The sequence below is a fragment of the Acartia tonsa genome, chromosome 10, assembly GCF_053477335.1.
Source record: "Acartia tonsa isolate MP-2025a chromosome 10, ASM5347733v1, whole genome shotgun sequence".
Taxonomy (NCBI): domain Eukaryota; kingdom Metazoa; phylum Arthropoda; class Copepoda; order Calanoida; family Acartiidae; genus Acartia; species Acartia tonsa.
Genome location: NC_137269.1, coordinates 35,808,904 through 35,829,810, shown reverse-complemented (window position 1 = coordinate 35,829,810; position 20,907 = coordinate 35,808,904). Strand labels below are relative to the sequence as shown.

At 31.8% G+C, this 20,907-nt stretch overlaps 1 protein-coding gene across 1 annotated transcript in view; it reads left to right on the top strand.

The window, feature by feature from the left end:
* LOC145330785 (gamma-aminobutyric acid receptor subunit beta-like) overlaps positions 1-14,161 on the top strand; it is a 104,604-nt gene extending 90,443 nt beyond the window's left edge. The window contains exons 9-10 of the mRNA XM_080175451.1: positions 2,114-2,198; positions 14,043-14,161. Of these exons, the coding sequence (XP_080031577.1) occupies positions 2,114-2,198; positions 14,043-14,161 (204 nt within the window). The remainder of the gene's footprint in view (positions 1-2,113; positions 2,199-14,042) is intronic.
* Positions 14,162-20,907: the final 6,746 nt, after the last annotated feature.

Here is a 20,907-nt window from a genome sequence, read left to right as displayed (position 1 = left end):
GAGTACAGCCACAAATTTGATTACTCTAATCTCAGGGTAACAACACTATTACTAACTTTCTCAGGGCCAAGGTGTGTGATTGTTATAGATTGATAGATAGATAGATAGATAGATAGATAGATAGATAGATAGATAGATAGATAGATAGATAGATAGATAGATAGATAGATAGATAGATAGATAGATAGATAGATAGATAGATAGATAGATAGATAGATAGATAGATAGATAGATAGATAGATAGATAGATAGATAGATAGATAGATAGATAGATAGATAGATAGATAGATAGATAGATAGATAGATAGATAGATAGATAGATAGATAGATAGATAGATAGATAGATAGATAGATAGATAGATAGATAGATAGATAGATAGATAGATAGATAGATAGATAGATAGATAGATAGATAGATAGATAGATAGATAGATAGATAGATAGATAGATAGATAGATAGATAGATAGATAGATAGATAGATAGATAGATAGATAGATAGATAGATAGATAGATAGATAGATAGATAGATAGATAGATAGATAGATAGATAGATAGATAGATAGATAGATTAATAGATAGATAGATAGATAGATAGATAGATAGATAGATAGATAGATAGATAGATAGATAGATAGATAGATAGATAGATAGATAGATAGATAGATAGATAGATAGATAGATAGATAGATAGATAGATAGATAGATAGATAGATAGATATATAGATAGATAGATAGATAGATAGATAGATAGATAGATAGATAGATAGATAGATAGATAGATAGATAGATAGATAGATAGATAGATAGATAGATAGCAGATAATTGATATCTACTCGTTTTTTGGATTACAGAATCTAGAACTTAAAGGCTAGAGAAGGAGTGAGTTTTGATAATGAACTAATTGTACTAACATGTAATTGTGGAGAGGCCAAGGGTTAAAAATATGTTTATTATCATTACATCAACATATCAAAGTACATTAGATGACATTGCCAAATACTAGGGGATATTTCTGTGCATTGTGTTCAGTGAAATCGGCTACTAAGAAATAAACAAACCAAGAAAAAATCATCTAGACTATCTATATTCTTTCTACATTTTAAAAAGTACTAGTGGTTGCGACCCAAGGATCGCGGAGCTCCGTAAGACTAAGGGAATGATGTGCCAAAAATATAGCCTTAACCCATACAAAGACTTGAATTTAGAAATAAAATGGCCTACAATCATCCAGGTCCTATGTGAAGCTTCTCTAAAATTGAGAACTCAACCGGTTTAGTAATTATCAATATCTTAAGCTACAGACAAAAAAATTGACTAATTTATATAATAGGATAAATGCTTCAACCATCTTAGATAGAATCTACATTAAAAAGGGTTATTCTAATGAAATACACTTTTTGGAAGTATCCATTCAGATGTGTATAATAGAGAGAGAAGGGGAATATATGTCACTACATATAATTATGATAAGTTATGCCTTTTCTTCATATATGTACATACATAAATTATACATGTGCAGGGAATATTTTTAAGGCTTAACTTTTCTATATTTTAGGACTGTTTGTAAGTACGTTCTGAAAAAAAATCACAAAACCTACACGTGAATTCAGTTGTTGTTGTGGGGCAACACATATTTAATTGAATTTGAAAAGAAATTAAGACCTTTTTATCTGCCCCCCAAATATTATTTTAGATTTATTTGCCTGTTGGCTATACCTTATTCCTGTGTCTGACCAAGTATTCAGCCATACTTCTAGCAAAAATCTTACTGTAGATCAGATATATTTATCATATATAAACTACATCTAGAAAACTGAAGGCCAATTAAGAAAAGATTTTTATCCAAATCAAACCTTGAAAATAGGGAAAAAGAGTAAAAGATATAGTTCATTTTTCTGCTATACATGCAAATTTCATAAATTTGCTTTTGTTTTCATTATTTTTTAAATGAAAGATATTTTAATATTGACTTTTTTTGCTTGTATAGCAAGTATGTTAGCATCTTATATTGTAAAGTACCTGTTCTGACAGCTTTTTTACAAAGCAATGGCCTGATACAGTGTTGAACCTAAATCTAAATAATGCACTTTATTAACATACCTTTGTATCTAGGCTACAGTACAGCTGCACTCCTGCTGTATGATGACGTGTACTCTAAATGGTGGTCCAGATTCTGATATGCCCAGACAGAAACAAGGTAACACTCCTTTTAAAAACCTAATAAAAGCAAAGTAGTTCTTTAGCAAAAGGTCTTTACATATAATTTTATATTTAAGAAGTTAATTATCAAATAAAACATGAATTTTATATATCTATTCAGGCATTACAAATTGTTTCGAAAATGTTTGCTCCATCACAGCATGTAGCAAACCTACATTTATTTTCAAAATATCTGCCCATCTATTTTACACTTATATTTCTTCTATACACTATATTTTTCTACTATTAAATCTAATTTTTGTGATTATAGTTGCAAGATCTTGAAAAAATGTCCTCCGTCTTTCTGTTTAATTCTTATTGGGAACTTTTGAAATAAAAAAAAACATCCAATATGCAACAGTTTGACTTCCTAAGAACATTTAATTTTAGAATTGGAAATAAATCAGACCTAAAAACTAATATAATTCTCAATCTAATCTCTAAAGATCCATTTTAAACAAAAATGTTTTTGAATTGTTTACATCTAGTATACATATACAGAAGAAGCTGAATGTATTTATTTATATAATTATTCTAAATAGGATCTCGGCAATAATAGTTTGGTTCCACTGAAGGTTTTAGACTTTTTCGAAGGGGTATATGATACTCTGTCCCACCCCCGTAATGTTAGAAAATATATTTTATAGCGCATATCTAATTGAGAATATGATAAGTACTATGTTGCTTTATCAAAATGTCATAAACAAAATATTACAATAATATCATTCAGATAAATTATTTCATTATCATCCTTATACTAAAGTAACAGGATGTCTTTTGTCTTTGTGTTTGTACCGAAAGATCTCGCTAACCGCTGAACCGATCGGGTTGTCCTTAACAAGGTAGCTTCTCATAGGTCCCGGGAAGGTTTATAACTATTTTGGGAGAGGGTTCCACCACCCTCCCAAGAGAAATCGCCCCTAGAAAAAATTTCTCCCCCCCCAAAAAAAAAATTTAAAAAAATTATATAACTAAAATAAAAATGAAGGGAGGGGGGACCCCAACGCAAAAAAAAATTCCCCCCCCCCACAATATTTTTTTTACTTTTAAAAATCTAAAATAATAAATTGGGTTATAAATTCGACTCTCCTCTCCTCAAGTGCTCCTAGAGGCCTCTAGGGGCGTAGCCGCTAGTATACTATAAAGTAACAGAATGCTTGTCTGTATACATATTTTCGTTCTATCCTAAGATCAACTGCTTGACCTATTGTTTAATAATCTTAAGGATGTTTATTTTCTATCAGAGCCAGGTTTTTTTTAGCTATTTGGAGGGTGGAAAGTTCACCCCTAAAATGTAAATTAAATTAATCTTGTTATCTTTATAACTCCCTATACATATCTATCCTTCTACCTATATTATTTGTCCTACTATATATCTTATTAAATATCTATCTAAGTAAATACTTTGTTGCTATAAATACATGTCATGAACAGTTTATTAATATCCTTGTTCAATGTTTATGGAATTTATTCAATACAGCAAATAAAAAAGTAGCGATGCTGCCTGTCTTTCTGTTCTTCCTTCTATTTGTATTTCAAATTCGTCTGTTTGTCTATCTGTCCATCTGATTGGCTATCTGTCCATCCTAATGTCTGTCTGTCTCTCCTTCTCTTTGTATGTCTGTCTTTCCTTCCCTCTGTCTGTTCATCATACTTTTTATCTGTTTCTCTTTCTACCTGTCTCCCTTTCTGTTCTTTTTGTTCTAATATCTGTCTTTCTTTCTTCCTTCTTTCTTCCTCTTCTTTCTTCTGTCTTTCCTTTTGTCTATCTGTCTTTCTTTCTGTATGTCTTTCCTTCCTTCCTCTGTCTGTTAATCATACTTTCCATCTGTTCCTCTTTCTACCTGTCTCCCTTTCTGTTCTTTTTGTTCTAATATCTGTCTTTCTCTCTTCCACTTTTCTGTCTCTCCTTCTGTCTGTATTTCCTTTTGTCTATCTGTCTTTCTTTCTGTAAGTCTTTCCTTCTCTTTGTATGTCTGTCTTTCCTTCACTCTGTCTGTACATCATACTTAATCTGTTCCTTCTGTCCTTTTCTTTTTTCATCTGTCTTTCTGTCTTCCACTTTTCTATCTGTCCTTCTGTACCCGGGGGTAAAATTTGATTGGGGGGGGGGGGTAATTACCCCCCCTAAAGTCTTTGGGGGGGGTAAATACTCCCCCCAAATCTGTTGGGGGGGGGGGTAATTACCCCCCCAAAACTAATTTACCCCGGGGGTAAAATTTTTTGGGGGGGTAATTTAATTATGTAAAAAAAGCACCTACCTAATCTATTAAGTTAATTAGTACTATCCTATAACATAACGTAGTAAGTAAGGTTTATTTGACTATAGCTTCAGATTTCATTACTTTTAATACTGAGTTCTCCTTTTTTAGGAAAGCTTCACATAGATCCCATGATGGTTCCACACTATTATAGGTCAATCCTTTGAGTGGTTTTAGGCTATTTTTCTCCTCCCTTTTTACCCTTTAGAAAACACGAGTTCTTAGATGCTAAGGGCGCCACTACTATTCAAATATATAGCAGTATCTCATTCTTTAGAACATAAAAATACAATAATTAACTCACTAACCAATGAACCAATATGATTATACTTTAAAGTGAAGCGTCTTATAGGTCCTGGTAAGTTTTATAACTAGTTTTGAGACACCCTGACATCCTCCCAAAAGAAATCGCCTATAGAAATTCTTTTTCATTATTTAATGAAATATTTAATTTAGTTAGGTATCTATTTTATGGAATCTTCAGAGATTTACAATTACATCATAGATCCCCGGGATGGTTTAGGGGGGGGGGCGGGGATTACTCCCTCCCCCCCCCCCCAAAAAAAAAGAATTTTCAGTAAAATTTTTTTTTTAAGAACATTCAATTTGGGAGGGTAAATACCACCCACAAAAAAAAATTTTTAAAGAACATTTATTTTGGGGGGGGTAATTACCCCCCCCAAAATGGTTTGGGGGGGGTAAATACCCCCCTCCCCAAAATCGTTGGGGGTGCCTACGGCACCCCCAAGGTAGGGGTAATTTTTTTTGGGGGGGGGTATTGTTCAAAAAATTTTGGGGGTGCCAAATGGCCCATTACCCCCCCCCTTGGACGCCTATGTTAGTATGTAAATACAATAAAATTGTATAAATTCAAGTTTACTACTTTTGACCCCCTAATTTTGAGACAGTTAAGACGATTAAAGTTAGGTTATATCAGGTTATATTTAAGAGAGCCCCCAAAGGGATAGAACTAATCTAGAATAAGGTACAATTATGATAACAAATAGATGTGGGGACACAACCAGTAATAAACATAAAGTACTATTACGGACGTAGTATCGGACGTACGAATATACAATAAATATAGAGTAGCTGCGCATCTAAATTGAGCTTATTTACATGTACTTTTATCCTGACCCAGAGCCCTATCTTGTTTTACAGCTGTGGCCTAGATTGCGGATGTGTGTAAATAAAAACTAAATTGTGATAGCTTAATAAAAAGCTTCCAACATGAGTATTTAATCAACCCAAAAAAAAACGAGGGTATGCATTTAAATAGTGCTGAAATAATATTCAAGTAATATTTTTTCCAGTATAGCTTCGAAACCAATTATAATCCGCTAGATTAGGATCGGTTCTCAGCCAAACTGAAACATCATGTATAGTATCGTATTACAGACTATTTTATATGAAAAATAAAAAAAAATAAAAAAAGAATACCAGCTTTGTTGGTTAGGCCTTTGGTTTCTCAGGTCAGAGCTAATAAAACTAGTTTTAAACTTTTGATTTTTCATTTTAATATCCGCGAAAAGCTGTCTATAATACAATGCGATTAAAAAATCTATTAACAAATCTATTCTCTATATTTTAGGTTTCTTAAACAAATCACTGGGATGTAATTTTGTATCTAGTTTTATCACATACATTTTTTTTAAATCGTCGGAAAAAGGACGTAGATATAAAATAATTAGGGATCTAAAGATATTCAATTGGTCCATAAATTAATGTACATTTAAAATGATGCTATATAAAATTACCCTTTCTGCAGATTACAATTAGTGGTTGAAACATGTTGGCACTTAACTTAATGAACCGTCCAATCAAATCCATTGAAATTCCTCAAAGTAGTTGTGTCAACGAATAAGAAAACTTTATATAAAACATTTGGGACTGGTGTAATAAACAGCCGAATGTCCCCTCCCTCCCTGAAAATAATACGTCTACCTGTCATTTGATAAGATTATACTAATTGTTTACAGATTAAGTATTGTGTGTATGTATATTAGAGTGTTGCAAAAATTAATATATGGGGATATTATAACCGGGAAAATATTGTCCTTAATTTTAGCTGCTATTTTCCTTGTCCTTATTGGTCATTTTGTCATCCAGTATGAGGGTTGCAGATTATGTACATTGAGGAGAAGGGTTTAATCTTTATTTTAACCAGCTGGGTGTTTCACTTTTATAGTAAGCATGAAAATGTGATAACTACCTATAATATGAGCATAATGAAGATTAAAACTGAAATAATATGATTTTATATAATCTATGAAGTGTAAATTTATGTTTTTTAATTTCATTTCTTAAAATAAATGTACCTATGTATTTTTAAAATTTTTAAATCACTTTTTTAGATAAAAATTGGATATTTTTGTCGTTTAGATATTCTGGACATTTTCAAAGTGCCTTTTCCAAAAGAAAAATTTTTAGATCTCTGTGTTTAGACCAAATGTCATAGGCCATTATTAAGGAATATTATATTATATTGTATAAAAATCTTAAAGTATTTTTTAAAATATCTTCCAAATTATTTAACCCTTAACAGTCGGGCCCTTTGCCGCACCTTAATCAGTCGGGGGAGGGGCGTTCAACATCCCCCCCCCTATTATCTCAGTCCCTATTAGATTGTTTTTTAGGTCCTTTTTTACTTAAAAATTTCAAACGGCTGTAATTTTTTTATTTTTGAAGCTAAAAGAATTTTTTTTTTGCAGAAAATGTTTATCTTTATGTAAATTTTATGTTAGAAATATCAAAACATAAATTTCAGCTGCCACAGCTGTACTTGGCAGCTGCCAGCCGCCACAGTCGGTGGTCGGCGGGAATACGGCGGCGGTTCTTTATGAAATTTTTATTCGTTATGTAGACATGTACAAAAAGCTTAAGTTTAAAATTTGAAGTCTTTAAGTCAAAAATTGTGGCCACAGGAGCCTTGTAAAGATTTCTAGAGACCTGGAGGATCAGGACCTGCAGGATCTTACCTGGATCCTGAAATTGACTTGAACACCTGTATTTCATATGAGGATGTTCTACTAGAGGATTTTTTAGTATTTTGGTAGGATAAAATGCTTTGTTTAGGTCAAACAATTTTTTTTGCTCTTTACCTGTATGACCCTGCCAGGTTTGCTGGCATCCTGTTCCCGCCAGGATGGAGATATTCAAAAAATTCCAACTCTCAGTTATGTTTCATACCCATACTTAAAAAGTCACGCAGTTTGGGCTCTTTATCTTAAACACACAGAAAATGAGATAGAAAAAACCGGAGGTGGGGCGTTAATTGACGCCCCCCCCCCCCCAGACCGTTAAGGGTTAATATCTCATGTTAGTAACCCTCTCAGAAATTTTATGAAGCCTAAAGAAATGACTATAAAAAAAATTAGCGTTTATTCTACGATTTTTATAATTTAAAAAATCTCAGGCTTTAAAATATATATTATCAGCAAAATACAGATTATTTTGAGCCCCTCTAATGAATAGACAGATTAACTTTCTGGTAAATGAGATATAACCTCAATTAATGTCTGTAGTGAAGCATATTCCTGACGGATTAGACACATATTTACCTACAATTATATACATATTAACATGGACAATTGTGCCCATGTGTAGCATAGCAAGAAAGTTAATTTTTTTTTCTCGTAATCATTCGAATCCGGTGGATAGGAACCGGTTCTCATCCATACGAAAAAACTATGTCTAGCATCGTATTATATCCAGTTTTCTACGAATATAGAAATATACAATCATAAGATTAAAATCAGTTTTTTTAGCCGGTGCCTTCTGCACCACGGGGCTAAAAAAACTACGAAAAAACTATGTCTAGCATCGTATTATATCCAGTTTTCTACGAATATAGAAATGTACAATCATAAGATTAAAATCAGTTTTTTTAGCCGGTGCCTTCTGCACCACGGGGCTAAAAAAACTAGTTTTAATCTTATAATTGTACATTCTATATCCGCGGAAAGCCGTTTATAATACGATACGAAAAATAACTATTATTTTAATAACATGAAAACTCGTGGAAAACCAACCAATCTTAAAAAAAACATCTTTATTGGTACCTACAGTTTTTCTAGGGGCGCAGCCACTGGTACTGTTTAAAATAACTGTACTTGGCATATATAAATGGCCCATATAATTAAAGAGTTCATGTTTGAGAAATGGCGCACTTATTTTTCAATTTCTTCTCAGTGTAATATTATTCCATAGTTTTGTCTTTCTTAACATAAAGTGGACTTCTTATATTTTGTACTAGAGGCTTCGCCCCTAGCCTCTAGGGGCTTTTCCCTAAGAGGTTTGATCAAACCAATTTTTCGTATTTTAGATTTAAAAGAAAAATTAAAAAAAAAAAATTTGGGGAGGGGGAAATTTTTTTTTGGGAGGGGGGAGGATTGTCAACCACACTATTTTAATTTTAGTTTTAAAAATAAAAAAAAATTGGGGGGGTATTTTTCATTTTTTGGGGGGGGGGGTGGGGAGTATCCCACCCCATAAAAAAATAGTTAAAAACCTTCCCCGGACCTATGAGAAGCTATCCTGTAAAGGAGGACCTGATCGGTTCAGCGGTTATCGAGATCCTTCGCTACAAACAAACAGACAAACAGACACACAGACAAACAAACAGACAGACAGACATCGTTCTACTTTGTATTATAGATTGTGTTATTACTTCTTTGGGTGAAGCTGCTATGGGTCAACAAAGGAGCAATTACTCATTTTGTGTCCAAACACTTGATGTTTAAGAAAGATAAGATCCATCAGACAAATATACCTTTTAATCACAGGATCTTTGTTTGAATGTCCTAACTGTGCTTTGCACTCTTACTGCTAATGTCATGGGTCTGTCATATTAGTAGTATTAACAATTTTTGTTTTTATTTCATGTATCAACATGCTTAAATAAGGATTTAATTTATTGTGAATTCTCACAACAACTTTGTTGCTCTCTTTATAAAGTTTGGGAAGCTTAGTTATGGTCCTTGTCATGAAATAAGCCATTTTGAGGATGAGTGAGACAAGCTCCTACTACCCCAACAAACTCTCCGCAAAAGAAATGACTCTCAGATAAATTGTATTTCTCTTGAAGGGCTAGATGCAATGGTCATAGCCTAGTTTTGGAAAATTAAAAACGATAAATTAAATCTTGAGATTTCGCTAGCAGCTAAGATGATCAGTTTCATCTTTCGGAGGAATATATATACTGGTCCTCTGGTGATTTTAAACATTTCTCGTGGGGTTGGGCCATCCCCCCCCCCCCACTAGATGAAAAAATCTTTTTTTCTTAAAAAAAAACATTTTGAATGCTAAGAACAAAGCCACGAGTAATAAAATGAAATAAATAAAGAGCTAAAATAAATCTAGTGTAGTGAGAGGCTGACCTGCAGTTGGCAAAAAAACTGAGATAAGATCTAATGTAAATTACCATCCCAAATCAATGTCATGCCCATCCATTAATCAACCCAAAGAAAAGAGTAGGAGGGGAATTGGTACCATATATAAAGAATGAACATTCAACCATGGCTGCTAAAATATTGACCAAAAAAGATATAAGAATTCACCTTTTTTTGGTTTGGAATTTATCATGATGACCTAAAAAGATTTATTAGGAAAATAACAAAAGCCCAAAAGGATTAAATATCTATTATGTGTTATAAACACAAAAAGGCATGATTTGAAAGTGGTGGAAAAATGGATATATGATATGCGTGTACATATTGACAGAAGAAAAATTGTCGTCAATTTAGGTTGCTAATTCTAATTTATTAGTCAGTTCATTCATTCAGTAGATTGGGGGGAGGGGTGCAAGTATCACTTTTTTTGAGTACAAGAAAATCTGGTGCAACGACCAAGTAATAATATTTGGAACGAGACAAAAGTGATTATTTTAGCACCCTTAACTGAACATTGAAGGAATAAAAAAGATGTTAATTTACATTACAATATTTTGGGGTTCTCTATTGAGGCAAGTCCAGAAAGTACGTAGTTCTTTACAATTTTTATGTGGTTTGTAGATTGTGCAAGTTTTTTTATTAAGAAACATTTTTATACATCCTGATATAAAAGTAACATGATGTATATATGTCTTCCTGTATGTCTGAACCGAGGGATCTACCTAACTGCTTGGCCTATATGGTTCTCCTTTACATGCAATGAAGCTTCTTACAGGTCCTGAAGAGGTTTATAACTATTTAGGGGGAGGGTACACAAAAAAATATAAGGAACCCAAACTAAAACTGAAATAGGTGGTAGGGGGAGGGGGGTTCGATTGTTTTCTGCTCATGGGACTCTAAAGCGTATTTATTCGTTCTTTTAAACAGATTCCTAATCATTTTCAATTAGGAGGAAGGGGGGGGGGGGTGGTATGCGAATAACAAACAACACCACTGTTTGGAGACAATTTTAAAAGGATTGAATTTAAAATCACATTTTGATGTAAATAATGGGACAATTGGATATTGGACAAAGTAGCTTCGGACAAAGTAGCTTCAGGACAAAGTATCTTCAAGACATTTACTTAGGAAAAGTAGCTCCAATAGTCATAAAGGTATTAATAAAGGTTACCAAAATACAAGGTATTATGAAATGTATAGTTCCTACAACGTATTTTTCTTAAAAGCCTCCACGTTTTCCTATATTAGAATCCAACAAAACACCATAAAAAGCACAGGACTATTGGTTGATTTTTGATAGGTGGAGTGTAATAGTTATTTATCGCATCTTATAAAAAAACAGCTTTCCATGGTTATTTAGTTTAAGACTTAATTTCAGAACCGGTTCTAATCTAGCGGATTTTAGTCGGTCTAGAAGCATACTGGAAAGGTTGAATCCTTTTTTGGGGTACAAAGGTAGCTGACCACCCCCCCCCCTTCCCCCTCCTCTAACATCCTAAGCAACATCCATAGCAACGGAAGCCTGTTCCCACTAAGACTTGAAGATCGGCACATGCGTTTACGCCCCCAATTAGCCCCTCAGGGACCACATTATGTAACTCGAAAACTAACTGGATGTCTAAACTGCATATGCAATCGTTCTGTTCCGTAAAGTTTATCAGGCACACAAACGGGATAGATTTAATTGTTGTGAATAGGGTGCCGAGCCCTGGTGGAAGTACTAAATCTGGTGATGTTGGCTGGCAATATGAAATTTGTGTCTACATAGGAAAGGAATGCCTATACTTTATTACATCTCTGGTCCTCCCATATTACTCCACCTTTATTGATATCTATCTATCTATCTATGCTAGCGGCAACGCCCCTAAAGTCGTCTAGAGACACTTAAGGAGGAAGGGGGGGGGGGGTGTACCTTTTTTTTGAAGATGCGACATCTCTTTGGAGATTTTAGGTACACTGACTCAAAATAGTTATAGTTAAGTTTTTTCTGTAAAGGAGAATCAAATGGGTAAAGCTATTAGCGAGGTCTTGAGCTACAAACAAACACATAGATAAACTTTTTAGGCGATGTTAACGCTGTGGTAATATCTTGAACACATTTCCTTTAAGACAAATAATATTGATTTCTTTTCATTAGAAACAAAATTTAATCCCTTTTTTACAGTAATACCTTTTTTTACTGGTATCAAAAATTCTTAATCTGATACTTCATATTTGATTACAAGTACTTTTTGGTGCAAAACCAAGATTATTTATTTGACATTTATCTTTCTATCATTCAGCTTTTGCGCCTTATTTATCTACAAATAAATCAAAATAACCATTCATCTATCTATCTATCAATCTGCATTTGCATAATATTCATAAAAAATAGACTATAAATCTTTTTTTTATGTGTATGATTATTTTTTTTAAGTATTTGTATAAAAGGGTATATCTACTATTTACTTATATGTTTTTTTTAAAAGCGAAGCATTTCTATAATTAGGGTCGGTCCGTACGTCCGTCCGTCCGTGCGTCCGTCCGTACGTCCGTCCGAGGTAGATAGCTTTTATTCGTTAATTTAGGCACATTAGAATTGTCCTATCGATTTCAAACTTTGCATGATGATTCCTGTAATAGTTAGGTACGATTTAGAAAGCTTAGCAACTCTATAATCATTTCCGTATGTCCATTTTAAACATGTTGATTTTTCTACTTTTTAACAACAAATTTTTATGTGATCTAATTATCCGTTTGATCTGATTTTTGGTATATTGATTCCTGGTACAACAAAGAACAATAGTATAAGCGAAGTAGCTCTATAATCAAGTCCTAAAAATGTAAGTATGTCCAAAACATTATCCTGTATCAAGCAGTTTTTCAACAAATATACTTGCAATTTTGATTTGACTCTTTCGATACTTTTATATTCTGATTATTCAGTTCAGACACTAGACAAGTGTTAATGTCTGTTTGTCCTACCGATTCAGTGCTTCGGTTTTATGGATGTTGTTATCCTTGTTTAAACAATATTTATCTAATGACATATGCAGATTAGACCATTAAACTACTGCATCCATCCACCATTCCATCTATTTATTCATCTATGTATCTATGAATCTACAAATCTACCATAAACCTTTTATTTTTCTATCCTCCCTCTTTATTTCTATCTATGTACCTAACTATCTATCTACCTGTCTATGTATCTATCTATATATTTGTATCTACACCTGATTACCCCTCCTGTGACAGTGTTATTTGATCTGGGAGTGTGTGTAGCTGGTGAAGCATAAAAGGTTCTCCCTCACAGCTTCTTTGAAGTAAACTTTTCACTGACTAGTATCACTATCTGCATCTAGTTTATGTCACTTTTTTCTTGCTTTTTCTATTTTTATTTTTTATCATCTTTTTTATTGAGAAAAATTATACTTTTTGTAACTGTTTAGTTTCAAATAATCCTTTATTTACTTACTGGCTTTCTCAAAATTAAGTTGATAGTATTATAGATAGCTTTAAGTGGATATTCAAACGATATATTAGAGAATTAAAACCAGTTCTTATCCATGGGATATTAATCGGTTTTGATACTATACTGAAAAATATATTCTCATAATTTGACATTTTTTTCTGTTTCAATACGAGTATTTCTTCACTTATAAGATCGGTTTGTTTTAGTACTTAGTCAGTGAAAATGGATGGCAATTTCATTTGTAAGCGAAGGAATTTATTGTTATAAAATAAGGAAAGTATAGAAAGAGATTAATAGAAATGATGCCATACAATAGAAATGACCAATCATAGGCCAGTATACATTTAAATTCACCAATAAAAATTAATACTGGCCTATCATTGACATGACGTCATGTTTTACTATAAGCTACTTCTAGAATCAATAAATGTTGGCATTTTCAATACAAAAATATGTGAGAATTAATAATTCAAAAAATAAATAAGATGATCAATCAATTTTAGAAATGTAAAAAATTATCAGTATTAAATTAGACAATAGACATACAGAATTTCTGAAATTCTATTATAAATCGTACCTATTAGTTAAAAGAATTATCATGCCTAATCTCATATTGATAAGAGAATACTAACATGCCTAAATCAAGGATAAGAGATATCCGTTACATACGAACCTAACCAAAAATTAGAAAAAAAAACTTTGCCATTAAGATAACTAAAATTGTGTTATATTTTTAGGATTGGTGCAGATGTCCCCCGCAACTCCCCCCGCCCCCCAGGCGCCCCCGGAACGACTATTTGGAATGAAGGAAAGCTTCAAATCTATTTTATTGATACTTATTAGTAGCGTAACTTGATATCGTAGCATATGAGAAAGAGATGCAGTTTGCACCACGAGATCTTATTGAGGTGTATCTCAGGATCAAATCTTGCTTAATTGCTTTTCATGATGTATATGGCCACAGATCATATAGAGTATAGTCAACCAACCCTTTGATTGCACGAAATCTTAACTGTGCATTGCAATGAGTTGTGCCTGTTTTGGGCCTAGGACTCTAATTATTTATGTCGTGCACCTGACATGGCAGCAGTAGGAATCCCTTTTAATTTCTTTAGTTGTAACTCGGTTTTAAGCAGAGATTCTAGACTCACTCTTTTAGCAAAGAGAGTCGCGGGTTAGGAGCGTAACTTACTTAGTTCACTAGAAAAATCAAACTTTTATCTTTAGTAAATCTACTTTTAGTAACTTCGGATCGCCCTTATTTATAAGTTAGACAGACCTATCATATTTTTTCTCTAGATTCATATGACCAAAAAATACCTATTCTAAAAATTATTTATTTAGTCCGTTTGCCTGTTTTTGATTCTAATAATTAAATAAAATGTGTTTTTTTTTATAGTTTCACTACTTACATATGTATATTGTCCTTCTTGTTAACATAGCACAGATTGTTAAAAATACGAATTTTTATATTTTCAAATATTTGATGAGCTGTGGATAACAGGCCAGTGATATTGACAAGTACAGCAGGATTGTGTTCCCCATAACCTTCCTCTCCTTCCATCTCATGTACTGGATGATCTATCTCACCATCAGCAGTGAAATTGTAGATGATCTTGTATACCTAGAATAAAATGGAGGTAGTAGACATTTTCTTTTCGGAGTTGTATTATTTTTCAACGCCACGTCATACTAAAGAACGTCCTTGGTCATAAAGAGAATTATTGCGAAACACTGGTATTCGTGTATTTTAAATCATCTTGAAATGAATAATGTTTTAGAATAGTTATTTTTCGTATCTTTTAAAAGTCAGCTATTTACGGATATTAAAATGCAAAATACTAATGCGAGATTTATTGGAACAAAATGCACGGGCCAACAAAACAGTGTGGCTCAAAACCGGATCTAATCTAGCAAATATCATTAGGTTAAGAAGTTATAATAGAAAATTTAATTACATTTTTTTTCAGGGAAAAGTTAAAAATCGCCACAAAATCTCATCAAAGCCACAGAAGATCTTTTCTTCCATAATCATACAATTTTAATTATTTTATTTATCAAACAAACATTTATTTGAAAAATTAATAGAGCGGGGTATATCAAGATTTATTCGTAATTTTACTATTGATTAAATCTTATACTGCCCTCTTTACCTAATTTTATTAGAGATTTGGATCAGCTGCAGTTCGCGGTAAAATATTCCTGGTAACGCATATCTATAAATATGAATTTTAAAGGCTGCTAGCTGCCATACGGCTTAACGTACATGGCATACCCGCACAACGTGCTAGCGGCATAAGAAGGCCTACAAATAATCTGGAATAGACAAGATCCAATAATTATTTTTTTCTCGCATTTATGTGCACTGTGAGATAACTGTGCATTTTTTTATTGATGAATATTCCAGATTATTTAAAGGCCTTTTTTCGTCGGTTGAAATTCTGTGCGAGAAAAATCTATACTTTCCACAGCTTGGCCGTTAGCAGCCTTTTAGTTCATGCATTTTTGGAGATATTCATTACCAGGAACCTGGAACATTTTACCGTGAACTGCACTTGATCCGATATTTTTTTTCTTTTTCATAAACATGTATTAATTTTTTTTGTTTATTTGTATTGAATTAATGTTAGCTTGACATCAGTATAGCATTTGATATAAAGATAAATAACATTAATACAGAGAAAATGTGTAAAAAATGTGAAAACTAAGATAAATAATGTAATATTTATTCTAAGCATCACAAAAATTCTAACATTATTTTTCTCTTTTTTTATCTCTTTATCTCTCTTTTTTCTCCCAAATTTATATTTTTTTAGTGCATTTGAAAGGCTGATTACTAAGATATAAAAGTTAGAAGAAATTTTAATGTTAGAGGGAGATTTGAAATCTGCATCAAATTTTAGGGATTTTTTATAAAATTCGTTTTTTGTATAATTCTTTATCTAAAAGCAATTTAAGTTAATTAATTTTGACGCATAGAATAGGTGGATTGGAAACTACCTGCGCTCTAATTGGTTGAATGATGTACGACACTTAAGCTTCTCCAATCAGAGCGCAGATAGTTTTCCATCCACCAATTACAGATGTCAAAATTAATTAACTTAAATTGTATTTCCGCTTTTAGATAAAGCATTATACATAAAATGAATTTTATTAAAAATCCTTAAAATTTTATGCAGATTTCAAATCTATTATATTGATTAAAAATCTTTAAAACTTTTATAGTCTACTGATTATAAATAAATATAGATAGACGGACAAACAAACAAAAAGATATGAAGAAGTAATATTTTCAAAAATATCTAAAATGGCCTTTGTCGTTCATGCACAGCAATTCAGCAAAGGGGTGAACAAAATTTGCATGTCTTACCAATTTTAATTCTAACACTGAGTGTAACGCTGAGTTTGAATAAGATTATGCGACAGTCAATGCAACCTATCATATCAGTTTGAGAAAAAAAATAACCTCTTTTTGTAATGAAAGTCAAAGAAAAGAACTTGAAAAAATTTACGATAGCCCATCAGTAAAACTTTTCAAAATATTTATTAAACAATACATTTTAAACTTTGTTTTTATGTAATCAAAATGGTAGACGTTTTCTGTTGCTACTTTGAGATATAATTGACTTGTTGACTACCACAGATGTAACTGTCCTAATAATTATTCTTATTTGCTTTCCTCTATCATGTTTACATTATATAATACTTAAAAAGACACTCCAATACTTAGATATTTAAGCAAAATTGTTTTTGTTTTTTTAACTAACTAACTGATAAAGGGAAGTCGCATTAACAAAACTATTTTTAAATACCTGCATATATAATTTATAATATCTATGATTAATTTAACTAGAACAAAAATAATGGTCTTAAGATCAACCAATTTCAAATTCTATAATTCTCTTTTTTTAAGAACAAGTCTATAGGTTCATTTTGTAAGGCAGACAAACCCCAAACTGTCCCAGTTTTGAGCATGACAATTCCTGTGATGTCATATAAAAGGGAAGGGGGGAAGAAAATCTCTTCCCTTTTCTCCCATCTCTTTTGAAGAGATTTTCTTCCCCCCTTCCCTTTTTCTTTCCCAAAACGTATATGACGTAACTGGAATCGTCTTGCTCAAAACTGGACAGTTTGGGGTTTGTCTGTAAGGCATGACATCCACAAAGAAATTTAGTTTTCATGTTTGGTTTTATAAAAAAAAATAGGTATTATTTTGGAATATCTTCTTAATAATTATGCAGAAAGAGATGGAAAAAGAAAAGATAGGGGAAATATCAGACAGGCTTGAACTAGGATACATAAGTTGGGTTATTTCAAAAGATTTTGAAGGAAACGACTGCACATAGAATTTAAGTTTATTCTATTTCACAATGCTGATAGACAAAATAACCATTCTTTAGATAAGAGTTATTTGTTAAAAAGATAGTTTTAACCAACCAATAATGATCAATAAACGTACCTAAAGTTTTTCAATCCAACTCCTGTTCCCTTTTCCCCTTTAACATTATTTACTAGATTATTTTTTTACTCATTGTCATATCCCTTTATCTCTGAGAAATATGGAACAGTAAATATTACCAAAATATATTATTAAAGAAATAAAACAAGATAAAACTGGTTTTTACCCTTATCTTTTATTCAGTGAAAATTGTAGCGTAGATTATTATGATACACAAAGTTTATTAACTCAGTGGCTCATTCGTGGGATCTTGGACAAAGTAGCTTCGGACAAAGTAGCTTCAGACAAAGTAGCTTCGGACAAAGTAGCTTCAGACAAAGTAGCTTCGGACAAAGTAGCTTCAGGACAAAGTAGCTTCAGGACAAAGTAGCTTCAGGACATTTACTTAAGAAAAGTAGCTTCCTAAGAAGGCCAGGACCTTTATTAACAGTGGAGGCTACTTTCCTTTGGAGGCTACTTTCCTTTGGAGGCTACTTTGTCCTGAAGCTACTTTGTCCCGAAGCTACTTTGTCCTGAAGCTACTTTGTCCTGAAGCTACTTTGTCCGAAGCTACTTTGTCTGAAGCTACATTGTCCGAAGCTACTTTGTCCAAGATCCTCATTTGTGGGCTTGAAACCTCCTTTGTTTTTTACAATCTAGCAGAGTCCAAACTTTTTAACCAATGATTTTACCTATCGGGGGTAATTTTTTTTACAAGTGAGGGTGTAAGTGTAACTTGGTTTATCGTTCATTATCTCATTCCAATTATGACCCCTCCTCCCCCTTCTATTACAGTCAAATACCGTTAGCACGCCCTTTAGTCTTTTTTTAGAGGCATTTTATATTTGGGATAAAAAGAGAGATAGAACTTATTAGACAAAGACTTTTTTTGCTATACTGGTTTTATTATACTTTTTTTCTATATTTGATAATAACTAAAATTAAATAAATTAAAACGCCTAAACACTTTAATATGACTAATATGTATGTAAATAATTTATAAAAAATCCTGGCTTTAAAATGTAAATAAATTTGTAATATAATGTAATGTTGTATATGTATGTATAGATGTTGTATCATTGTCATGGTTTATAAATTTAAATTTAAATGGGTTTAAAAACAAACAGAAAATTTTTAACATATTTTTAAAGCCCCTTTAGAAAAATTAAAACTGAAATTTTATATAAAATTTATTTTAAAAATATTATTAAAATTTACCTTTTTATTTAAAGTTTTCAAAAAAGTTTAATGATTTTATCATAAAATACTTGTATAACAACTATTTGCTTCGCCTCAAGCCTCTAGAAGCTTAACTCTAAAGAGTTATTGGGACAACCCGGACATTTTATTTTTTTAAAAACATTATCTAGTTCAACACCTTATTTTTTTCTTTTTATATTTTATTAGGGTGGGGGGGGGGTCACTCCCAAGATAATAGCTGAAACAATCATGATACATAGAAAAATCCATTAAAAGCAAAAACTAAGTGGTTAAGCGGTAAAAGAAAGTTAAAGGGTCAAAATTGACGGACAAACTTTGTTTTAGAGTTGTTGCGCTTCTAAAAATTTGGAACAAAACATGTGTAAACTACATGTATACCAAAAGGTATTAAAACTTTTATGCTCTAATAATAATCGTATAAAAGTTACAAATTCTCAAACAAAACAGAAATATTTTAAGACAATATTTACAAAAGAATTTACATTCATAAATCTTCTGAATATACGATTCACAGAATTTGAATTTCAATATATAATTTCATTTATCAAGGGATATATATGAATAAAGGGTGTCTTGTAAAATTAAATAGAATGTTTTAATGGTGTAAGCAGGAGTCAAACAACGTAATTAATGTAATCAAGCAACGCAGCTAATACAAAATAATTATGAAATAACAACAGTAAATTGTGATGCAGTATTTTCCATAACGTTTTTTTAAATCAACATAGCATATTTTGTTGATTAAATAATACTTAATATCTATTCCTTTTTACTCCAATTTTTTTGGTAAACCCTGTAATGAAATAGAGAATTCTAAACCAATTTTTAGTAGCGTAGAAACTCTATAATTATAATTTGTAAGCCTGTCTGTGTGTGTGTAGCCAGGTATAAGTTATAACCAACAAGCAAAATAAATCTAAAATAATATTTGGGAGCAGATGGAGAGGTCGTCAATTTTAAGATGCCTACCAACGACAGCTGAAAAACACGTATAGGTTTCGTGATTTTTTTCCGAATTAATTCCGTTATTGGTATAAGATGGTGTGTAGCTAAGTATCTTGTTAAACTCATTTTATTACTTTTTCTATTCAAAACTAAAATATAAAAATATGGTCAACTTTACATTAGTGCTCCTAGTGACCTCTAGGGGCGTAGCCGCTAGTGAATAATAAAATCATAGAAATGTGTCCATCTAAAACAGCCTAGACATTAGAAATTTTAGGTAAAGGCATACTTGTTTCCTTTCTTATGATTTTATATGTTTTTATTTAATTTTATAATTTTTCTTGTGGAATACCACAAATATGTACATAATTGTAGCTTAGAAAATTATTCAGAATATTAAAATCATAAAACTTGCACATTTAATTGCTATTGTTTGAATATTTTTAGTTCTTTAAAATTTTAAACAACAAGTTTATTATTTTAATATTTTGGAAAAGTCAACAACACAAACGAAATTCTGTTTACTATGGGAGCTAATGCACAATTCTCTTATTTAATTTCAAGTTTGAATGTAATATTGAAAAACAAATTATTGCGTATTAGATATGTACAAATTTTTTTTATTCCTCATTTATTTCTGTATTTTACAATTCAGGAAGGGAGGGGACATTGGACTATAAATTACGCTGGTATCCAAAGTTTTTATTAACTTGTGTTTGTTTGGTTCCATACTAATAGTGTAAAAACTTTCAGCGAACAATTTTGATACAAGAAAGGGTTAATTTTGTTGAAATAAATCACAAAAGTACATGGTACACAGCGATTTAAAGGAATTAGACACTGTCAGATAAATTAATGTACATCCTTAATGATGATACACAAAACTACCTCTTCTGTAGATGCACACTCTATTTAAATAACTAACCAGTCAAAATTTGATAAAAGATGTTAAGCAAAAACAACTTTGGGGACTAGTGTAATAAACAGCCCAATTTCGC